Source organism: Protopterus annectens, chromosome 4.part0 (genome assembly GCF_019279795.1).
Source record: "Protopterus annectens isolate FY-2018-M chromosome 4.part0, PAN1.0, whole genome shotgun sequence".
NCBI lineage: Eukaryota > Metazoa > Chordata > Ceratodontiformes > Protopteridae > Protopterus > Protopterus annectens.
In genome coordinates, this window is record NC_056733.1 from 1,970,487,819 (window position 1) to 1,970,512,287 (window position 24,469).

At 35.1% G+C, this 24,469-nt stretch overlaps 1 protein-coding gene across 5 annotated transcripts in view; it reads left to right on the plus strand.

The window, feature by feature from the left end:
• The window catches only part of TENM2 (teneurin transmembrane protein 2), a 1,770,657-nt gene that overhangs the window by 1,407,896 nt on the left and 338,292 nt on the right, over positions 1-24,469 (plus strand). For all 5 annotated transcript variants that reach the window (XM_044069584.1, XM_044069586.1, XM_044069585.1 and 2 more), the window contains 2 exons: positions 10,031-10,241; positions 23,700-23,819. In XM_044069584.1, the coding sequence (XP_043925519.1) occupies positions 10,031-10,241; positions 23,700-23,819 (331 nt within the window). The remainder of the gene's footprint in view (positions 1-10,030; positions 10,242-23,699; positions 23,820-24,469) is intronic.

Sequence of the window (24,469 nt, forward strand, 5' to 3'; positions counted from 1 at the left end):
CCTGAGATGTTTATTTATTTCAGTGATAAGGGCTCTAACATTATGGGAATTGCTCTTCTTACTTTCGGTCAAAATTCTTTTCATTTTTTATAAAGCTTGTTGATATTATGGATCTATCTTGTAGGTTTGTTTCTGAGTTTGCCCTGCAGCTGTTTGCAAGCTGGTATAGTGCGGTGGTGTATGCTTCTGTGTATTCAGTGGAGTTAACTGGGATTGGTGGGGATTTGAAGCTTACCAATGTATCACTTAGGAATAGGTACATTGTCTTAAAGAAATTTCTGCAAGTACCTTGGTTGGAAGGGATCTCTGGCTTCATTTTTATTATGAGATGCTCACATGCTGGTAAGGACAAGATCCAAGATGTTTTTTCCCCTTAGTGGGTACCAATTGTTCCAAGGCATTGGTATTGACAAAGTCCAGGAATCTCTGTGCTTGTATACTAGTGGTAGTGTAGGTTTCCCTGGCTATAGTTGAACAGTTCAGATACCCTATGAAAATGGCATTGGGTTTAATGCTGGGTGATTTTAGTTTCTATAGATAGGTGTTATGGCTTTCTTCTGTTACACAGGGAGCTTTACAGCTAGATAATATATGATATGAACATTTATGATGGTTATTTGAACATGAAGAAGTTCTAGTGCCTCATGCTGCTTTACCAGCCTTGATGTGAGTCTCTTCTGGATGTAGATTGAAACAGCTCCACCTTTTTTCTCCACCTGTGCAGTATCTGGTCTAAATATGGAAGGCATTATAGTGCTGGACAGCAGGAGTGCGCTCTACTATTTTAAACCATGTTGCAGTTACTACACAGATGTCCATGTCCTCCAGGGTGACAGCGGCTTGTAGAGAGTTGATTTTCTTGTTTAGACTCCTAGCATTGATCAGTAATATCTTTATATTTTTCTTTGCTTATTTTGTTATGTTGGTAGGTTTATCAGGTTGGTATTACCAAAAAAGGAATATGGGGTGGACATATCATTTATTTAATATGCATTTTCTGCAGTTTTTGAAATTCCTGTTATTATTTGTCCCTTAAATGAAGACAGATCCTCTTGCATGGTTGTGCATATGAAGTTCAGTCTAATAGTTTTTCAGTTATCTAGTACCATCAAACAAACTTTTATTTAGCAGTTGAAAAAGTTGAAAAAGTTCTCATCTCTTCTGTTAATTTCAGCCCATACAGTTTTAGTATCTTTACCAAATTCATTGGCATAGCGGTTAGGTCACTCGATGCATTGTTCCACTTTTCTTCAAAAACTTTACATAGAGCTATAGTGGCTCTTTCTTTCATTCTTCTGCTGTGAAGCAGAATTTTTGCTTACACTAGTTTTGTTACATTAATTCTTCTAGTTCTCTTCTTAATTGCTAATTATGGTGTCAGCTAACTGCAGCCTTTCAACTGACATAATGTTAGCTGAGTCCCCATTGTCAATTAACATTTTTGAATCCAGACTTTGTATTTTTAGTTTGATTTCTGTTTTGTTTTGATGCTCTCCCAATTTTAAGGTGCAGTCTTTGCCATTTACTTGGTTAATGTCCTCACTCAGTCTGTTAACATTACTATAAGTCATATTCTTTGCAAATTATCTTCATTTTTCTCTTATTGGACTTCTTTGCTCCACATGCTTGTAATCACTGTCTTGTAGATTGTAACATTTGCTTTTGCTCTTGCATACCTTTGCAAAATACTTTACATTCTGCATTTTCCACACACCTTAACCAGAAATAGGCATTTTCTTTATGTGACTGTATATAGTGACACTGGCAACCACATAATCCATGCTGTGTTTTATAATTCAGTTTTTTTTTTTTTTTGCTATCTGTTGCATTTTCAAATTTTCTTTTGTCCCTGCTTCTTTCATTTTGCTTCACATTTTGCATTACTTATCTCTGTTTTGGTCTCTGCTTTATTGATGTCCTTTTCTTTGCATTCTTTAATTTTCTTTGCAAGGATTTCTGATACACCTGGTGTCCTTGCAAAGTCTAACAGCTTGTCCATGGTAATCAGCAATGGCTTTCTTTACTTTTCTAATAATAAAGAACTGTTTTATTTTGATATTTTTGATGATGTCTTGCTAGTGTGAAAAGTCTTGTTCCATGTGTCTGTGTGGCATCATCTTCCCTTTTCTATTGCACTTGTAAACTCCATTAGTCATGTAGTGTACAATTTTGTTTTACTGATAGTCTGTCAAGATTCTCTTTAAAAACTTGAATCCTTTCATCTCAGCTATGACTTCATGTATCACATACAGCTGTTTTTCTGTCAGATGTAAACAAAAAGTTTTTTTAGTATGTCATTTCATAAAATGCTTAATAAATTAGCATAGTTGTTATATCTTGCTACCCCCGTCTTTCATTGTCAACTTATATTGTGGTTATTACAGTTAATGTCAAATAGGCAGGCTTGCTGTATGCATTATTTTCATTGGCACCCCCTCTTGGCAACCTTATTTTTAATGAAATGCACTAAAGAGTTGTTAACTTTGTTACTTTCAATATTTTGAAGTTTTTTTCCTATGATTCTGCCTTATTTTTGTATTGTGAAAAGATATTTGTGACTATTAAAATGATAAATCAAATATTGAAACTTGTGACTACTGCAGCATAGTGGTACTTCAACCTTTTAAATGTACTTTCTTTGAGAGCTCATGTTGCATAGCTGTGGATGGTCACATTAAGTTTATTAACCCAGAAACTGACAGGGAAGCTATAGTTAATACAGACACTGCCACTTAGGTATTTAAAATGGAGTGACTTGACATAGAGTGGATTCATGACCTTTGGGTCTGAAGAGGATACTGGGAGGATTATAGAAGAAATTATATATACTAGAAAGGAGGAAGGCAATCTGGAGTGTATCCCTGTGAGGGAATGGAGCTGAACCACTAAAAGAGAAGCCAGTTGGTTGTATTTACACATCTGTGTGTAGAAGGAGACAATATTCTGTTTTATCCCATTCAGTGAAACTTTAAAGTGAGTTGCTTTACTGATGTGGCAGATTTTGGTTTATCGCTGTCAGTAAAAGTCTAATGGGAGCTGCTCTATTTTTATGAAGTCACCATTTATAGTGCTCATTTATTATTTTATTATGACTATATGCTAGAACCCTATCTATATAAGGAAACACTGCATCTGAATGTAAAGAAATATAGTTTTTGTCTTGATTTGTGAAAATCCTGAAGCGCAAGAGCCCAAGAAGATTTCTTTTGACTGCAGACTGAACTGTTTGTTATGAACTGAATTTTCCTCTTTTCTGAACATTTTTTATTGTAAATAACCATGAGTTTCAAACTGGGAGGCTGGCTCCTTTGATTATGTTGCTTTTCATAAACAAAACAATGTATTAGACTATTAAAATGACGAGCCATCTGTCCCCTTTAAAAATATTTTTATCGAATGGGACAATTCACATAATCTCCAATTTGCATACTATTGTTATGAGGGGGACTTGTAAGAATAAATCATACCTTTTAACTAATTTGAGACAGAGAAAGTCCCCCACATATAGACAGTATAAAGAAAATAAATGAGCACTCACAGGAATGACACACAAAGGGGGGGGGTTGAAGAAATAAGATAACAAAACGTGTTCAAACAGCAGAAATCCATTTTGTTGTCTGAGCCATCTAAATATATAACTTCTTACCTTACATGTGTCCTTACATTTTTTGGAACTCTTTTATACAGCCACAGGTTGAGCAAGTTAAAATCATGAAATCTACATTTAGAAAGTCTTGTTTCTGAAAAGAAATGAGCACAGATAAGTTATTACTCTTCCTATCGACTTGTCTACATTGTCTCATACCTCCAAGTCACTAATAAAGGTTACTACATTGCCCCTTTTTGTTGGCTGGCTCAAAACAAGCAAGAGTGTTCACTCAGGTCTGAAGTTATTTTTCTCTGCTTTATTTGTACATGTATGAGCATCATTCTGAGAACTCAAACAAGAGTCTCGTTAAGACAATAGCTACTAGATATCCCCTCTCCCCACAAAACACACACACACACACACACACACACACACACACACACACACACACACACACACACACACACACACACACACACACACACACACAATTGGTATTTGTGTTTGATTAATACAATCTGGTTAATAAAATATAGATAATGAGTATGTGTTGCTGCTGTCTACATGCCCCTGGCATGTTTCATTCACTCTGCAGTACTAGGGGTACAGCTGGAGTTGCCCAGCTCACAGCCTGTAATAAGAGCAGACCAAAACAGCTCACAGCCTGTAAGAGGGGCAGACCAAACTCAGTTAATTCACTCCTACTTACAAATGATTGTTTCAGTATCCATACATTGCCTCTGAGCTAATGGAATTTACTTTCACAAATTATGCATCATTTGGTCATCTTTCTGTGGGTAGCTTCTGATGTATATCTTCAAAAAGAAAATGGTACCTAGATTGAATGCAAGCACTCAAACAAGGGTTGTTAGTGCTGTAAACAAGCTCATATCACTGTTTTCTGAAAAATCCCCAGTATACATCCAGTAGTTGACGTGCATTTTAACAGCTTTTATTTTCTTTTTCAACCAGATAATTTCTATGGGGTAGACCTCATTTACAAAGGGGGCACCACAAGCAAAGCCGTAACACTCACTCAGTAACATGATAAAATAATTATTTACACTAACAAGCAATTGTATATGCATATGGTGAAGTATAACAAAAATATGATTTCAGTAAGAAATACATCATTTGCCCAGTGTATGTATAAGCCTACACTGCAAGTAGCATAAAACTGAAGCATTTATCAACAAAAAAGGTAGTTTTATAAGACGACAATATTTTCTTTCATAAATGTAGTGATTACCTCCAAAATATGTTTATTTATTCTTCCATAAAATTCATTAAATGATTGATTAGCAATGGGATAAAGACAAGAGTGCATGCTGCTTTCTGCTTACAGTTCCATGCTTTCAGTCACTATCCATGTAGATGAGAATGGGGATGTATGAACGGTAAATTGAGAACATTTTCTTTGACTATGATCTCCCTTCACCACCATAGAAAGTCCAGCACAGTACTTGCAGTGCTATTACTACTGCTACATCCATGTCTATACCCATTGTCTAGCTGTTGTTTTAGATTACTTCCTCTTGTTAATTGTTGTTGTTTCTTATATGTTGCTGGGGGAGCTGCAGAAAAGAATGTCATTGTACTTTGTGACACTGCCTGTAGTACATATGACAATAAAGCTGAATTGAATTGAATGTGCTTCTCTGCTTCCAGATTCTATGTAACCTCAGTTGGGAACAATCTCCCAAGATGCTTAAAGTATGCCACTTGAGGTGGCTGTTTCCCTCAGAAGCAGAAAGCAGTCCACTTTTTGTAGGCGAGAATCATCACCTCTGATTTGAAGGTCTTGATTTTCATACCAACTATTTTACACTTATCGGGGAATCATTTCAGTGAATGGCAGGGATTATAGTCTTAGAAGCAAGAGGACACTGTCATCTGCAAACAAGGATGCACCCCTTGTATCCTAAATGTTCTCTCCAAAGCTAGCCTTCATACTCTGTCCATGAAAATCATGAACAGGAGACGAGGTAAAACAGCCTTTTGCTGAAGTCAAAGTCTCACCTTGAATATCAGACCTATCACTGAGTACATTGCCCCCTTTGGTATGTACCTAACCAGACATATCCAACAACTGGAACATCCACAGAGGGTCTTCACTAAAAGAATAAGGGGAGTAAGTAAAATGTCCTGTGCAGACCATCTCAAAGTCCTATCCATGTATTCTGTCTCCTACAGGCTTTTGAAGTGAGATCTATGCCTGACATACAGGGCATTGTCAGACCCCACTTTGTTGGACCACCTGCATATCCACAGAACAAACAGCACCAGAATTACCAATTCTAAAGGCTTAAACCTTGCCTGGGATATAAATAGGACCTGATGGAGGGATAGGTTTGTATCACAGAGACTAATCATTCTATGGAACAGGCTCCCTATGTTTAAATATAATATAATATATGTTTATTTATTCTTCCATAAAATTCATTAAATGATTGATTAGCAATGGGATAAAGACAAGAGTGCATGCTGCTTTCTGCTTACAGTTCCATGCTTTCAGTCACTATCCATGTAGATGAGAATGGGGATGTATGAACGGTAAATTGAGAACATTTCCTTTGACTATGATCTCCCTTCACCACCATAGAAAGTCCAGCACAGTACTTGCAGTGCTATTACTACTGCTACATCCATGTCTATACCCATTGTCTAGCTGTTGTTTTAGATTACTTCCTCTTGTTAATTGTTGTTGTTTCTTATATGTTGCTGGGGGAGCTGCAGAAAAAGAATGTCATTGTACTTTGTGACACTGCCTGTAGTACATATGACAATAAAGCTGAATTGAATTGAATGTGCTTCTCTGCTTCCAGATTCTATGTAACCTCAGTTGGGAACAATCTCCCAAGATGCTTAAAGTATGCCACTTGAGGTGGCTGTTTCCCTCAGAAGCAGAAAGCAGTCCACTTTTTTGTAGACGAGAATCATCACCTCTGATTTGAAGGTCTTGATTTTCATACCAACTATTTTACACTTATCGGGGAATCATTTCAGTGAATGGCAGGGATTATAGTCTTAGAAGCAAGAGGACACTGTCATCTGCAAACAAGGATGCACCCCTTGTATCCTAAATGTTCTCTCCAAAGCTAGCCTTCATACTCTGTCCATGAAAATCATGAACAGGAGACGAGGTAAAACAGCCTTTTGCTGAAGTCAAAGTCTCACCTTGAATATCAGACCTATCACTGAGTACATTGCCCCCTTTGGTATGTACCTAACCAGACATATCCAACAACTGGAACATCCACAGAGGGTCTTCACTAAAAGAATAAGGGAGTAAGTAAAATGTCCTGTGCAGACCATCTCAAAGTCCTATCCATGTATTCTGTCTCCTACAGGCTTTTGAAGTGAGATCTATGCCTGACATACAGGGCATTGTCAGACCCCACTTTGTTGGACCACCTGCATATCCACAGAACAAACAGCACCAGAATTACCAATTCTAAAGGCTTAAACCTTGCCTGGGATATAAATAGGACCTGATGGAGGGATAGGTTTGTATCACAGAGACTAATCATTCTATGGAACAGGCTCCCTATCCATGTGAAGCAGAGTTCCTCCCTAACCCAATTCAAGTGCAACTTGGACAATTGGATGGGAAACCAGACATTCATCTCTGGTTTGGCACCTATATCTGTAATGGACACAAGTAACCTGTAAATGGCTCATCTCCCAGACCCATGCTTACACTTATCAAGGGTATCAGAACTTGTCAGAGATTTGGGATGCATGGCTGGGCTTAAAAAGGCCCTTGTGGTCGTTAGCCTAGCAAACACCTATGAACTGATGAACATAACTGACTTAACACCTAGAACATGGACATAGCTGTTGCTCTGTAAGTGCCATAAGTGAATGACATCGATCAGCACTGCTGTGACCTTTACGGTGGTAGCACCTTCCTCAAAACATTCTTCATTGCACAGTGTGTCTTCTCCAGATCCATAGCTCACAAGTGGACATTGCTGCCCCTCCATGACCCTTTCCTATATCCATGCAAAAACAAGGAGTTGATAAACTGTTCCATGTCCAGGATGGGAATGCAAATTTCTCCTGAAAGTAGTTAGCTTCATGACAGAAAACCATAAAATGGGAAACTGGCCTCTGCACATCCACAGATATACCCTGCTCTTTTTTTTCAGGATTCATGTTCACTTCTGTTCTATTTTCAGTCTTTATTATTAATACTGCATCATCCCCTCAACCAGACATTCTTACATTATATGTAGATTACTCTCTTTTTTTTATTCAGTAATCCCCAAAAAGAACTCCAATCCCAACTCCACTTTTCATTCACTTATCTTCATCAATGGCAAAATGATCTTTGCCTCCCTCTTAATGTCACAATGTCCCCTACAATAAGTACTATAAAGATAATGTGCAGATTTAGGTATGCATGGGATAGGAAGACTGATCCCATATAGCAACTACTGTAAGGATAGTGTGCCAGTTTAGACAATCATGAGATAGGAACCCAGGTCTCCTACAGTGAATACTGTAAGGATAATGTCTGACTTTAGACATACATGGGATAGGAGCACAGGTTCCCTAAGTAAGTGCTGTAAGAGGAGAATGCTGTTTAAGACATGCATGGCATTGATACACTGGTCACCTGCAGTAAGAATTGTAAGGGTAAACTGCAGTTTTTAAACATTCCCGGGGTGGGATTAGCGGTATTCTATAGTAAGTATTGTATTCTGTGGCTATAGAGATGTATAGAATAGGAGCATGGGCTACACTAAAATATAAGGGTAGTGTCTAGCTTTAGACATGTGTGGGGTATGAAGACAGGCTCCCTACAGTATGTACTATCAGGGTAGTGTAGTTAGTGGCTTTATCATGCACATGTCAGCAACATAGGTTCCTAGCATTTGTACTGTAAGGGTTGTGTGTAGTATTATACATGCATGTGATAGGGACGCAGATCCTATACAGCAAGTACTGTAAGGCTTTAGACATTCATGTTATGAGAAGACCGGTTCCTCTACAGTAAGTGCTGTAAGAGTTGTGTGTGTCGTAGACATGAATGCAATAGGAGCACAGATCCCATACAGTAAATACTGTAAGAGCAGTATATGGCTTTAGACATACATGGGGTAGGAACTCAGTTCTCCTTAAGTACTGTAAGGATAGCATGCAGTTAAGACATACATGTTACAGGAAAACATTCTAGTCTTTCCCTGATTATAGTCTTGCTTCAGCTAATGTTTTCATTGTTATCTTAACGTTAGTGCAAAACCATAGCTGACTCACTTGGCTCTCTGTGCAGTTCCACAAACTGGTAACCAAAAAGGTCTTCTCAACGTAGAGGACCAGAAAAAAAACTCTTCAGTGGCTTGCAACTGTAGCGAGCTACAAATGTAATGAGCAGCTCACTACTGTTACTACGACACACTGCACTCTGAGTGCTACGGCCATGACTGCAAATGCAGTACCAGCATTCAGATATGAAGCAGCAATATCCTCACAGCTTTCCTAAACTCACTGTTGTACTGTACTCCTGCACCATTGGCACTGACTGATCTCAGCACCTAACAGCTTGTGCCCACAGCAGCTGCCCTGTATGCCCTGCCATAGTTAAACTCTTTCTCAGTGAGTATCTTCTCTGTAACTATGTCTTCTCATCCCTCTTGCAACGCATATTTTCTGTGATTCAACTCTATGTTCTTTAAGCTGAGTTACTTGTGTAGAATCTACAAGTTTTTAAAAGTGCAAATACTTGAAATATATTATAAATACTTCTACTTTTGTTCTATTTGCAAACATCTTGTCACATTGTGATCTAGGTTGTGGTTGCAATGGGTCTTGTCTTACATGCATACCCAGATGGTTAACAAAAGAAGTAAATAAAGAAAAAAAATGAACATTTCTGTGCAGTATTAGTTTTGGTACTGTGTAGTAATAGTGTTGATAATATACAGTAATAGTATTGGTACTATAAAGTAATTGTTTTGATACTCTGCAGTAATAGTGTTGGTAATATACAGTAACAGTGTTGGTACTGTAAAGTAATTGTTTTGGTACTGAAATTAATGTTTTTGAAGGTGTGATGCAGTTTCAGGCATATGTGGAACTGGAACCTAAATGCCTTACAGTAGTTTGATGTTACTGTAGAACGTCAGACTTCTGCTAGGACACTATAGATGTGTAGACAAAGATGATGGTATGAACCAGGTTCTGTATAATAATATTTCTGTAGAAGATAGCCAGAACTACAGTGAAATATGAGAGAAGAACACGGAAGATGAACTGTTACCATTGAAAAGGAAGAAGGTGAAGTACTCAATGCAAAATGATGCCTCAGATGAGAAAACTTTGAAAGTTAAGATGAACAGTACTAATTTATTGACACTTTTGTGCTACAAACTTTAGATTGTTTATTTTGCTTCAATTTGTGTTTGCAAGTCTAAGTCTGACTGTTTTCTCCATTAGATGGCCTTGTGGACTGTATGGATCCAGACTGCTGTCTTCAGCCAAGCTGTAAATCCAGCCAGCTCTGTCATGGCTCTCTGGACCCTCTTGATGTCATACAGCAGAACCAGCAAGTAACAAAGCAAGTCAAGTCATTCTATGACAGAGTTAAGCTTCTTGTTGGCAAGGATAGTACACATATCATCCCTGGAGATAATCCTTTCATTGCCAGGTAGTGTCTCACAAACAAAATGTACTCCTTTTACTTTGTTTCTGTGTTGATATTCTTTCAGGAGTAGCAAGCCATTTCTCTAGCTATAAATGCAGAGCTATGCATTCATCAAGTACTAGTCTAAGACATGCTGTTAGTATATTTATATTTGCAATGACACTCTGTGCAATGGTCATCATATGTTGCTGTGTGATTTCCATCCGATTTTCATAGCCTGGTGCATTTTAATTGTGTAAAGCTATGCAGTGTAATGTGATGTGCAATACATACAAACACACACACACACACACACACACATATATATATATATATATATATATATATATATGTTTATTTTTCAGTACAACAAAGGACTAAGGTTTTGAGTGGCATACCACACTATTTAAGACAAATGCACAGCTCAGATTCAGAACAAATAGAAGGAACTTGTAAAAAGAAAGGGCAACTGTAAATGAAATGCATTTCATGCAGTCTAATTGATAGAGACTTATTCCCCTAGACCCTGCTGTGCAAGTTGTAAATTCAGGACCCTATTTAAATAAGATTTTGCTGAGAACATAGGCCCTGTTTGAACTTTGTGATGGAAAGTCTTATAACTTTTCACTAAAACAAGAGCATAGAAAGCTAAAAAAATCCAATCATTGTAGTGTCATTGTTGAGGCTGTATCTGCTCAGCATAGGTGTCACTAGACACTGACTTCTTGTTTGACTGTTTTAAAAAATGCTGAACCTCCGTGTTCATTGGTGTACAGTCCCTTTCCTCGTATATAACATCCCTGCAGTTAGGGGTTGTGCATGTAAGTGTTGAATATTGCATCTGATTTGTGAGGGTGTGCTTTTGCTAGCTCTGAGCCATATTCTCACACTTTGATTATCTTCACAACGTTTAATTGCCATAGTCTGATGTTATTTTTAAGCGTTCACCTTTCTTCCTTTTTCCTGGGGATTTACACCTGTTTTATTTCTTTTAATGTTCTGCAAGATTCAGTAAACCTAAACTCTGCCTTTTTATTAGCATGTTAGAGAAGATTGAACTTCAAGTTACAAATGTAAAACTTGTCTTTAAATGCAACCCCAGAGAAAAAAATTAAACCTAAAGGACACAAAATATCACAAAAGGAGGAGAGAAAATTATCTGTTTCGAAGTTCACTTTTGATAGCAGGCTTCCTCTCACTTAAATGAGTAAAGCAACAGACACATTCCAGTTCAATGGGAGAAATGTCTTTACTTTAATAATGCTTTGGCCAAATTAATCTGTAAGGGAGTAAAATCTGAGGCAAACATTTCTAATGCAAAATTTACTTAATTCCAAGGAAATTACATATGTGAACTAACTTGGAAGGCAGAAGTAGACAGAATTACATTCTCCCCATGAATTGCCTGAAAATAATATGACTCTACCAACTACTAGAATTTATTCTGGACATTTTCCTTCAACTTGTTGTAGAAACAAGGGCAAAATAATTCTTCAAAATAGAAAGGGCACACAGAGCACTACATACAAAGTCCGCTTCTGATTCTCCCAGATTACTTTGTATCAAATATTTACAAGTGCCAGGAATAAACCAGACTTTACTTGGGAAGATTGTCAGTTAAAGTTCTCTGCAGAATTCCTATAGACTGTAAATTACAAAGAAGATAATTTTCTCCTTTTGCCAAATCCTGATTAAAAATAATACTTATTTTTTTCAGTTATCTTTTCCAGCTTATCTGATTTTTTTCTTGGAATAGTTGTAAATGAAAAATAAAAAAAAACACTTACAAAGAAGAAACAGTTATTAGGAATTTTGACAAGCTTTTTGCATTCAAACCTAAATGAAAGCATGTTAGACTTTTTTCTAGTCTGTTTGCTGGATACACTTTTAATATTTGACTGATAGTCAAGTTACTAAAGTTCTTAAAAAGTCTGATTTTCCATCATCAAACCCTGTAAGTATTCTAAAAATATTCTCAAAGTTTTGATTAGTTTTATTTCACCCTATCAGTGCTGTTATGTCATTTATAGAAGTCAGCAAACCTTTTTTTCATCTTTTTAGGACATATTAATTTGGTGGCATCAATGACTTTATGAGTTAAACTAGCCCTTAATATTCAAACTACTATTAAAATTACAATTTCATATATGCTTTATTTTTATTTTTTAGTTACCTTTGTAATGCACCATTTTTGTGTTGTCCCTCCTTGGCATTGGTAAAGTGTGGGGTAAATGATATTTTATATTTTTTCAACTGTCTGCATTGTTTGCAAATTAATTTTGTTTTTGTTTTCTCTTCTTGAACAAAAGCTACTTTTTCTTAGCTTACTGTGTGGTGGCCATACTTTGCATCAGCAGCATTCACAGTTGGCACATGCATTTCTATTTGCAATGAACAACAATACTTGAGAAGAAGTTGAAAATCATGCTTTTATTTGTGCAACTAACACTTTAAATGTGATTTACTGAATTGATATACTCAAGTCCCCTACATATTAGAAAAGGTTTTAAAAAGGCATGGCATTTTAGCATTAAAACATTGCCTTTTACTGTAGGGTGGGTCCGGACCTGAAATTCTTTTATCGGTACTCTTCTAAGTCCACATTTATTGGTAACATACATCAGTCAAAATTCCTCTAATGTGAAATATAAGCTTTCACACAGCAGTTCTATTTATTCTACCTGCGTTTCATCTTTCTATAATTCCATTAAGCCTAAATTTAAACACATTCCTTACATGCATTTTACTTATGTGATCCTGCTTGATTTACTAGAGAAGATTTATTTATGTCTCTGTTACAGAAGTCTTGATTGCTCTTAAAGCGAATGTAGTTTGATCCCTCATCCCATCTTGGTTAAAATCTTGATTAAAATAAAATGGTTTATTATGTCTTGTCCCCCATGCTTGCAAATCCTAGCAAATATAGACTGACTTTGCGTCACTGTATTTGCTGTTAGCATATTTCATTTGCAGCTTATTTTGCTGCTTTGGACTTGAAATATTATAATTTTTTGGTATAAAATATAGCTTGTCACTTCTTCCTGCTACTATGCAGAACTATACTGAAAGTCTACATTCAGAAAAACATTTTTTTCTTTAATTAGTGGTGATAAATTTTTAAGTCAGCACTGGCTTCTCTACTCTTTGTTTTTTTTCTCATCCTGTCACCCATACTATTGCACCTTCATACAACTTTGCTGTTTGTATATTTCAAACTCAGATGAGTGTGCAAAGTTGGCCTCTAGCTATTAAGAATGAGTATAAAAGTGTGTTGTAAGATGGCCGCCAGCTATATAGCACACACTTCAGCTTGCTCCAACTTCTAACTATGAACCACATTTAAGGCTACTGCTGCAGCAAAAATCTACAAAAAAGCATCTCCTGCAAAATTAAAACTAATATCTTATCTGAGGGAAGCTTATTTTTAACCTGTGAGCATAAAAATAAGAAATACATACCTTGGATCTGGGAGATCACTAAGCTGTGATTCCTGTACATGTGCTGGGGCCTGTATTTAGCAAGTAGCACCTATAAAGAAGAAAAGAAGCAAACTTTTACACAATAAAGAAAAATGGATTAAATGGAAACACACACATCTAAGACAAGATTATCTCAAAATGCTTCTCCTGAAAAATAAACTATCACTAAGAGGTAGAAAACTACCAAATCAAAAGCTGAAGCTGCAAAGCATCAAATGAAACCAAAAAGTGCTCAGTCTTTTGACATGGAAAAAACTAAAAGTAGCCTTGATGCCTCTGCAAACAGAAATACAATCTTTCTCTTCAAAACTTACAGCGTCTGGCAACAACTTAGATCAAATAATAACCAGACTGGATAAAAATGAGGCTGGAATACTGAGTAATGAGACAAAGATAAAAGAAATACAGAAAGCTGCTTCCATCACTGAAAACTCAGTCAAAGAACTGCAACAAAAACTGGTTGATCTTGAAGCTAGAGCAAGAAGAAATAATGTACTGATCAGAAGCATCCCAGAAAGACATGAACAATCACAACTTACTAATGTGGCAAAATAAATCTTTGATCTCCTTCTTGACAACAAAGAATTATCACAAATAATTGTTACTGAAAGAGTACACCAAGCTCTGAGAAAATTTCAAACTCTGGATGACCCAGACAAATATTTACAAGAATTCTTAATGCTTCACATGCTCAAGCAATAATTCAGGCTGCAAAAAAAAAAAAAAGAAAACACATAGTATGGAATGGCTCCAAGATAACCTTTGCTCAGGATCTGCCTCTACAGTTAAAACAGTTAAGACAAGTCCTATCACCTTACTGCATTTACTTAGTAAGCCAAAATATCAGATTCCAAATGAAATATCCAGCAACTCTGCAATTTTAGTATAATGGCTTAAATTATGCAGTAAAAAATAAAGAAGAAGCAAAAATGGCTTTTCTCAAAGTCTTTAAAGAACTGCCATGAAGTAATGTGCTTTTACATCAAAAGGATCCTAACACAATGAATAAATACTTCTATACATATGCGCATGCTAAAGTGACTTAAATGACAAGGTAAAGTACTTAAATTACCTTTTTGCTATCCAAATCCATTGCTTTCCATTTTTGCTTTCTAATTCAGTTCAAAGAGTATCTCCACGCCATTCCGAACGAACTACAACACCCATAATCCTTTGCGACCATGACTCAGGAAGATTAAGCATAACTGAGGTCAAAGAAACAACTATGGCATTTATCTAAGCCCAAATAATGCCAAAAACCAAGGTTTGTAATTAAAAATAAAAGCAAGGCTCTCACATTTCAGAAAACCTTTGGATTTGTATTTTCCTGATTAAGAAAGTGAAGAATCTCATGCAAACGGCATCCGGAAGGTAAATCCAGCCCAGAACTAAGTCTAACAGCTTAAACAATTATATACAAATGTAAATATATAGGTTCTTGTTTTTTTTTATTATTATTTTTTTTTTCTTTCCTGAATATATACAAGCTGGACTAAAAATAATCTTCTGGGTCAGAGTTTGAAGCAGCTACTGCAGCTGCATACGATAACTAGTCCTTATTAGGAAAGCAATGTAGTTGGGTCTGTTTTGTTTTATCTACTGTTCACGCATGTTTTCTTTAGCTTTCGAATAAGTATGCATCAAAAATGTAAGCATACCAACTTTGAATAACAGAGACTATGAAAGACTTTTTGATACTGTTATGTCTGATCACAAAGCTGAATCTTGATGTATATGTGCTTAATTCATATATAACAATTGGATAATCAGGACTATAATTGTTCTTACCTCTACATACAGACACAACAAGAAAAGAACTGCAGTACACTAAAAAGGACTGTATTTGAATTATAAAAATAAGGATCATGCAAACAGTGACTGATAAAATATAATAAGTTAAATTCAGTTGTGCACGTAAGTATCTTGTATGTGTGAACATATTAGAAAAGCTATGGTTTGCTCTGAATTGTAATATGTTTAGATTGCTTATTAAGTTAGATTTCTAAATTTCAGTTAAAAGCAGTTTTAAAAATGCTCAGCTTAATTACCTTTAATTGAAGCAAGGGTAAGAAATCATATCTCTTATATATGCTTTGGTTGAGCAAGCTGTTATGTGTGTTGCTGTTTCTTGTTGCTAGCACTTAGAATGACAGAAATTTTATGTATTATAGTTAATGTTCTTGTTAGCTCTCTTTCAGTTAGTAGGCTAGCGTGGATATGCACAGGGAGGTCTGAAATGGAGTGGTGTCACACATATTCATATCATTGAACTGTATCAAAAATTCTAATAACTTTGAAAGGACAATCTGTCCCTATATACTTCCATTAGTTCTGAAAGTCAGTATTCTGTGTATTGTAGCTTTTTGATGATGGATTCATGGAATGTAAAGGGCTTACAAAATAAGAAAAAGAAGAATCTATTAATGCATTTAGTTTTTAAATCTAAGGCAGAGATAACTTTCATTCAACAATGGGAGAAAGATACAAAAAAAAATGGTTGAAACATATTGTTGCTGCTGGTGACATTACGGCTTCTAGGGGAGTTGCTATAGTAGTTAAAAAATCTTTTGATGGCACTATAATGAAGGGTAGTTATGACCCAAATGGCAGATGGTGTTATTTTATGTGTGAACTGTCGCTGTATACAAAACCTTTCTTAGTCTTAAATGTTTATGCTCCATGTTTGCATCAAATAACCTATCTATATGAGATATATAGAATATTAGAGAACTTTCCTAATTATCTCTATAGCATAGGTGGTGACTGGAATATGATAATGAATCCAGAACTTGATAGGGCAAATAAGGATAATAAGCAACCCGTTCAGCTCACTACACTAATAGCTGAAATAATGGAAGACTTTTAGTTAGCTAACCCATTTGAAAACTATAGGAATAGTACAACTACTAGTAAATTCACTTATTATTCACTATACCACAAGTCTTGGTCTAGAATAGATATATTTTTAATATCTGAAGTTCTGTTAAATAATACAGTCACCTACAATAGTGAACCTAAAACAATATCAGATCATGCAAAAATAAACATTACAATAAAGTTGGGGAGCTCAATGCAAAGACTCCCAACAGTTATGAAATGGACATTAAATACTAACTTATTAAAGAATAAAGTTTCACAGGATATCATTGACATTCTCACCCAAGCTAAAAGTAACCTAGAAGTAACAGATATACCATATGACATTCAATGGCAAGCGATAAAAGCTACTGTTATGGAAATATTAATTCAAAAAGCTGCTTTCTATAAAAAATTAAACATGGAAAAAGTCGGAACAATAGAATCAAAATTAAAAAACATAGAGTTAGAATTACAAATTAATCATTTTCCAGCACTTGAAAGTCAAATGGTTACACTACAGGGACAGTTACAGGAAATTCAAACACAACATTCTCAATCAGTGAAATTAAACTTCTTCACAAATATGCCGAATGGGCTCAATCACCCTCAAAAGTGCTGGCAAGAATCATAAACATAAAAAACCCTACTAAAATAAAGCAATTAAACTATGATAACAAATCTTTAAATGCAGACAAAGAGATTATAGAGGCCTTTGAAGAGATTTACCAAAACCTATATGGCCCTCACAACCAGTTTAATGAATTTTTATTTCATCAATTTACTGAAGAGTTGCAATTTACTGTGGTGGTGGTGCTGCGGTAGCGTTGTCACCTCACAGCAAGACGTTGTCCTGTTCGATTCTCAGCTAGAGCGTCTTCTGTGTGGAGACATGCATGAACGGGCATACCTTTGTTGAAGATTGTGCGTCAGGGCCAGCAACTCGGCATGTAAAAATCTACTGCCAATCATTAGCGGACCGGAGTTCCGCTGTGGCGACCCCTAACCGGGAAAAGCCAAAAGACACAACAACTGAAGAGTTACAATTTCCAGTATTAAATTAAGCAAAAATAAATAACTTCAAAGCTCTCTTAAATGTAGTGGAAATTATTGCTGCTGAAAATAAGTCAAAACCAGGCAAACCAGCAGGGCTAGATGCTTATGTGGTGGAATTTTACAAGATTTTCAAAAAATAATTAGCTCCAATATTACTGAAAGTATACGAATACATAATAAAGTATGGTACCAAAGGCTTGTATATCGATAACTCAAAAACTATATTCATACCAAAACCCAAGTCTGAAGCATCAAATCCAAATAATTACAGACCAATAGCACTCATAAATATTGATATCAAAATTCCTTCTATAGTCCTAGTCAGTAGAATCAAAAAAACCTTACCTCTTATCATATCTTCTGAACAATTAGGTTTTATGAACAACAGACACATATATGACAGTACACTCACTGTTGATTCAATCATTAGTTTAAAAGTGAATGATAAATGCCCTAGCTATGCACTCTCAGTAGATGCAACCAAAGCTTTTGACAGGGTAAATTTTAATTTTTTATTAAAGATACTCAAGAACTTTAGCATCCCTGAAGACTATATAAACATGGTTAGGGCTTTATACAATAATGCCACGACAACACTATTTATAAATAAAAAACAATCAAAACTTATTCAAATTGTGAACGGTACAAAGCAAGGATGCCCACTATCACCATATCTGTTCAATATATACATAGAACCTCTACTTCTTAAAATATCATAAAGAATTTATCACCATCTTATGAATATTTCAAAAATCCCAATAAAGTATACAGCTTTTGCTGATGATTTAAATATCTTTTTTGAATTCCCAAATACAGATTTGAAAAAGATATTAAACTCAAATGAAAAATTCTCAAAAATATCAAATCATGCCATTAACCCAAAAAAATCAGTCATATTCTCTCTGAATACTCTAGGACATAAAAAATTCTATTTCCCTGAAACTGAAATAAAAGTCAATTATAATCTTAAAATAATGGGTATCATGTTTACTCACCCCCAATCTGATGTGACTAAAACAATTTGCTCAAAACCTGGACTACTATCACTGAGGACACTAAGAGATGGTTAAATCTCAATCTATCTCTACTATCTAAGACGGCTATAGCTAAAATGAATATTCTTCCAAGATTATTGTTTCATTTTAGTGCTATTAATCAAAATATACCCAAAAACGTCTTTTCCAAACTTGAAACACTACTAGGTAAATTTATTTGGCATCCAAAAAATACAATAATAAAATATTCTAGATTAACATTACCCAAACAAAAAGGGAGGCTAGGTCTACCTGAATTCCAAACATACTATAACATTATAAATACTAGTCGAATTATATAAATAGCAAATTTTGAACCATTCAGCAAAGCATGGTATCCACTATGGATTAAAATATATTACAATCATATAACCTCATGTAATTTACATCCTAAAGCAGTACCCTTTTTGAATTCTAAGATGTTAAAGTATTTTAAGGTCCATCCCATAATCATAAGAAACACACTAATATTTCAAAAGCTGGTATTCTCCCTAAATCATAAAAGATGCTTTGGTAGTGGGACAACCAATATACCTTAACCCTAATATTAAACTAAATAATACTATGATAAACCTGACTCAGTACCCCAAAATCAAAAACATGACCATATGGGATCTCTATTAGGTCAAAAGCCTTTCAATTGAAAACATCAGGCAAAGATTTGAAGCAAATAAAAATTATAATACTATAATCAACCAATTAACATACCTGATTAATACTATTACTATGAACGTTAAAATAGATAACCAAGACATGCAGCTATATCAACAAAGTATTAACCTGTTACTTTTGAGATCTAAAATGTTATCAAATACCTATAGATTAATAACAAAAATTAAATATCAAGATGCACTTCTAGATTCAAAAATTTGGGAAGAATAAATAATAAGATCACTGTTGAACACAAATCTGCTGCAATTGAGCTTACTTTGAAACTAACCCCCCTCAAAAAACTAATTTACACCCAAATTATGATTAATAACAATGCTTATCACACACCACGTTTTCTAAGTAAAATTAATCCCTCACACTCTCCTTACTGCACCATATGCCAAAACAGCGTTGCAGACACTCTTCAAATTTTTGGAGCTGCAAGAATGTTTACAAATTATGGTGTTCGTTAAGAGCCAAGTTAGAAAAAAAGGGATACACTAAATCTACTCTGTCATGGGAAATGGAAATTTTGCATGTATTCCCTACCAATTTTCCCTATGAAAATAAACACATCATAGTCACACTGTGTGCAATGATGAAATCATACATAGCCCAAAATTGGTTAGATAGAAGTAAAATCACATGGGAAGAATTTAAAGGAATGGCTATAAAGTACTTATTAGCCAGTAAACTAATTACAAGAAGCCAAAAAAAAAATATCCTACTATCAGAAACATTGGAGAACGCTTATAGAAATCTTAGGTCAAAACTGATTTATGAACAAGGGACTAAAACATTAGTATTATTCTATGTAAATAAGGGAAACTAAAGTGTTTATCCACAACAACAATGGCCAGGTCATGGTAATACATATAAGATGAACATTCAAGGTGACATCAATGTATATAGTGTACATAGTACAAGATATAACGTAAATTAGGTAGGCTAGAATGTCTTGATGCAAGTGTTTTAATGTCAGATTTCAATAAGTTGTATATTATCTCTGTGTAATTTTATGTATTATAGCTCAATATGTACAGCTTGATTGTTAATTAATTTTACATATTGTTAGTTTAACACTGATGGTTCATGTTATATATACTTTAATATGATTACTGCAACTTGATATTCCTGGTACCTGTTCTTATATTTTTCTGTTATATTCTTTTCTTGTATTAAAATAAGAAGAAAACATGCAATAAAAATATATTGGAAAAAAAAAAAAAGAATTAGTATAAAATTACAGCTTTCAGTGTTTTTCTTTCATTACAGTGGACCTGTTAAGAGTTTCCTTAATGCACTGTCTATCATCAATAAATCCATTGAGATATAAAAGCACATCATGGCATGAAACTTTATTGTCCAGAATAGTGTTAACGACTGGTACAAAGGCAAATTTGACATAGCAGACTACAAACACTAGCTTAAGTACACAAAACAATGTAGTGGTAATATTATGTTGCACTTTCTGAAATACTCTTTCCACTCATAATTCACATACCCTAAACTGCGAGGAAAATAATGCATTTCTCATTATCATTCAGTGAGGGCTCACACTGTTACATTTAAAATGTTCTCAGACTCTGTACTGGTTTGCATTGCTTTCACATTTTCCCTTCACACACCATTGCTGCATTTATTACAGAATTTGTAATACAAACAAGGACAAAATACAAATGCAGACACTCTGTGTTTCTGTTTCTCCTAGGCAAGCAATGTTCCATAATATTCTTTTGTCTATAACAAAACAGAGCTGTGTCTCCTATTTACACTTACAACATACAGTACCTTATAGAACACCAACACTTTTTGTAGTTTAATTTGCAGAGAAATAAATAACTGAAACACAGAAATCAATTCTGATACATACTCTATGATTGCCATTAATTCCTTAGTGACTATCTTGTACTATTCTGTCATTAATGTCCTACTCATGAAGCACAGCAAAATCGGAATTGTAAATGCTACAGTTTGGAGCCTTTTAAAAATCTTTTTCCGCATCCTTGAAACAGTTTGCTTATCATCGCCCATGGTGAGCTATCAGCTTCTTTGGCATATAAAAATGTATAACTTGTTATGGTATGCCAAAATGATCTTAAATGTATTTTACTACACAGAATGATCGCACAGCATCCATACCTCATACATTTCCCCTTGTCTTACTGAGAATGAACACATCTTTCATTTGCCAGAGCTAACTTTAGAAATACCTGCTGTTTAACTTTAAACCACAAAGGTCAGGATGTAACCTCCATGAATCCTGCTGCATATAACAGCCAATTTTGCATTTACTCTACATAAGTTCACTGCCCTCATTGCACTTCCACAAGCCAAAATATAATTTACATTTTTTCCATGTTTTGTACTATCTTGTATTAAAATCACATTTTTTGTAACAGTTGCTTTTCTAAGTGAAATATCCTGTTGATATCCTTTTATTTCCCATATTCCATGATCATTGATAATTAAATAACTAAGCTTTATCAATGAAGTCCTGAATTTCATTAAATAGTTTTTACTGCTTGTTTCCACAGGTAGTGATAGGACTCATTTTTACCAATATGTCAGAATGAATGTCACTCCACTATTTAAGCAAATGCTTGAATATTATCAGTTGCGATGTACTTCATAATCTGTTTGATCATATGCACATGCTGTACATATTAAGAAAGTCATAAACGCATCCTGTGCATATTCTAAAAATCATACACACATACTGTGCATATTGTGAAAACTGGTAAATATAAACATAATATGACTGTAGTTTCCTATTGACTGAATTCTAATAAGTCTTGTTGTGCTCTAATAATGCACATTTGCTGATCAGGTAGGCTCACTGGACATACAGTCTCTTTTCAAAGACATCCCAAGACCAATGTCTAGTTAAGTGATTTGACTGAGGTCACAGTGCAGAATTAATCACTTAACTAAAGCATCATTCTTCATCTACTCTAAAAAAGGGAGAAGAGCATAACAGGCTTATATGTTTAACAGATAAATATAATGCTGGAAAAAAATTATTATTTTGTTTAATATTTTTGGAGTAAAATGCTTCCACCATTAGTGGACAAAAGCAAATGCACCAAGGATTGGAATCCCTGAACTGTATTCACTGAAAACAACCTGCCCAAAACACTTTTTACATGATTTTTGCTGTGGAAAAGCCCTCCCACTACAGCCCCCAGTGTGAGGAGTGAGCCCCCCCCCACTTCCCTGAACTTATATATACCAACCCCATGGTCACACCAACTCAAAGAAGGGAGACATTCCCCCAAAAAGGGCATCACTGCTGGCACAACTCTCTGACAGTAATCTTCCATGGAGGAACTCAACTCATCAGTGGGTTAAACAGCGGGCAGTCAAAGCTCGAGTGTTCAGTATTCATCCACCAGCAGGTTATCTCAGTAAAACAAATCACATTTAACTCATAGACCTTTTGTATGTCTAATGTAACCATAGTCAAATTGAAGTTTCTGCACACAAGTATTATTGGAAGTCTTGGAGGCAGTTTTTAGTAGCACATTAATGTCTATCATTGTCAATCAAAATATCAAAACAAAAGTTTACGAAATGAAAATGTAGTCATATGGAAAGGCATTATTTACCTGGTACCTCTATCAGAATTTGAATTAATCTCCCATGTAATTAATAACATTATTTTTATTTAAGTTAATAAAATAAAGTGTTGTTGATGCATTGTAATAGAAAGAAGTAAATAAAAAGTGATGACTGTGTGTGGAGAATTTGCAAATCTAGAAATTCGCTGATAACATGGAGTCACATTTTATAAGATCAGTTTATTTATTTATTTATGTATTTATTTATTGCTTTTCTACATGCCCCAAGTAACTATGATTGAAGGTCCAATCAGACAAAACCAATAATACTTCATCCTGAAGAAAAAAATAAAATAAGCAGGTTTTTGTAGTGGGCATTCCCCCCCACACACCCCCATTCCCCCCACACCACCCTCCTTACTTTTTCCCATGCAAACATAAGGAAAAAAAAGTGTGAATCTCTGCCACAAACAGTGCCAGCTGGCAATGATAATAAAAAGCAGCAGATGAGTTACAGCTAATCTACATCTGATGAGTAAGTAGCAGTCTCATCCATTTCACACTTGACCTTATGGGAAAAACATTTTTTCTTAACAGTTTGGATGCAAATTGTTAATGATGTTCATATTAAGAAAAGCATCCATTTTCTTTTCCCTCCTCACAGTATGTACAAGGTAACACCATTAGAATTTGGCCTGTACTGATTTCACTGTTTGCTGTTTTTCTTTGGTATTTGCATTGTTTTAAGCTGACTTTTCTGCATTAAGTTTTATGTCTGTAGATTGCTTTGAGTCATTGCCACTAGAATTAACACTAAGTCTGGTCTTTGGTTATTTGTCTTTGCAGCCTGGCATCTCTTATCAGAGGACAAGTAGTGACTACAGATGGAACTCCATTGATTGGGGTAAACGTTTCATTTGTTAAATACCCACAGTATGGATATACCATCACCCGCCAAGATGGCACGTAAGTGTGTTTGTTGATGACCCTTCACACTTTCTAGCATAATTACTGCTTGAATTCTGAAACCAATGGATTCGAAGTGATTCCATTGACATCATCACAAGACATGAAAAAGTAAGAAAATGTTTCACACAGGAGTGATTTTGAATTAAATAAAAGAAACAGAAGTCTTAAATTCTAGAATTAGTGTTTTCTGCCCCCCTAGGAATACATAAAAGACATTGGTTGCCTTGTCTTAGAAGTTTTTTTCACTGTGGGTGTACATGTGTGGTAGTTGAGTGATGAAGTGCCCTGCTGTTGGCAGAAGAGATTTTCTTTTATAAATTATTAATTGAAAATAGATACAGTATTTTTCAATAACTTTTAATTAATTGCTGCAGGTTTGACTTCCTTGATGCTGTACATTGAGAAGTCCTACTTACCACAAGGAACTGCACCTGATTTTCATATCTAATAAATATAAATTAAGTAAATAGCTGATGATGTTGTCTTAGCAGATATAGTAATATGTTTCATTGTCAAACATATGGCTTAATGGTCTTCAAAGAAGTTGACTGTTGTGATACCCCGGGAACTTTTGTTAATATACACACCCCAAACACACTCACATACACATAACATACACATTTACACACACACACACACACACACAC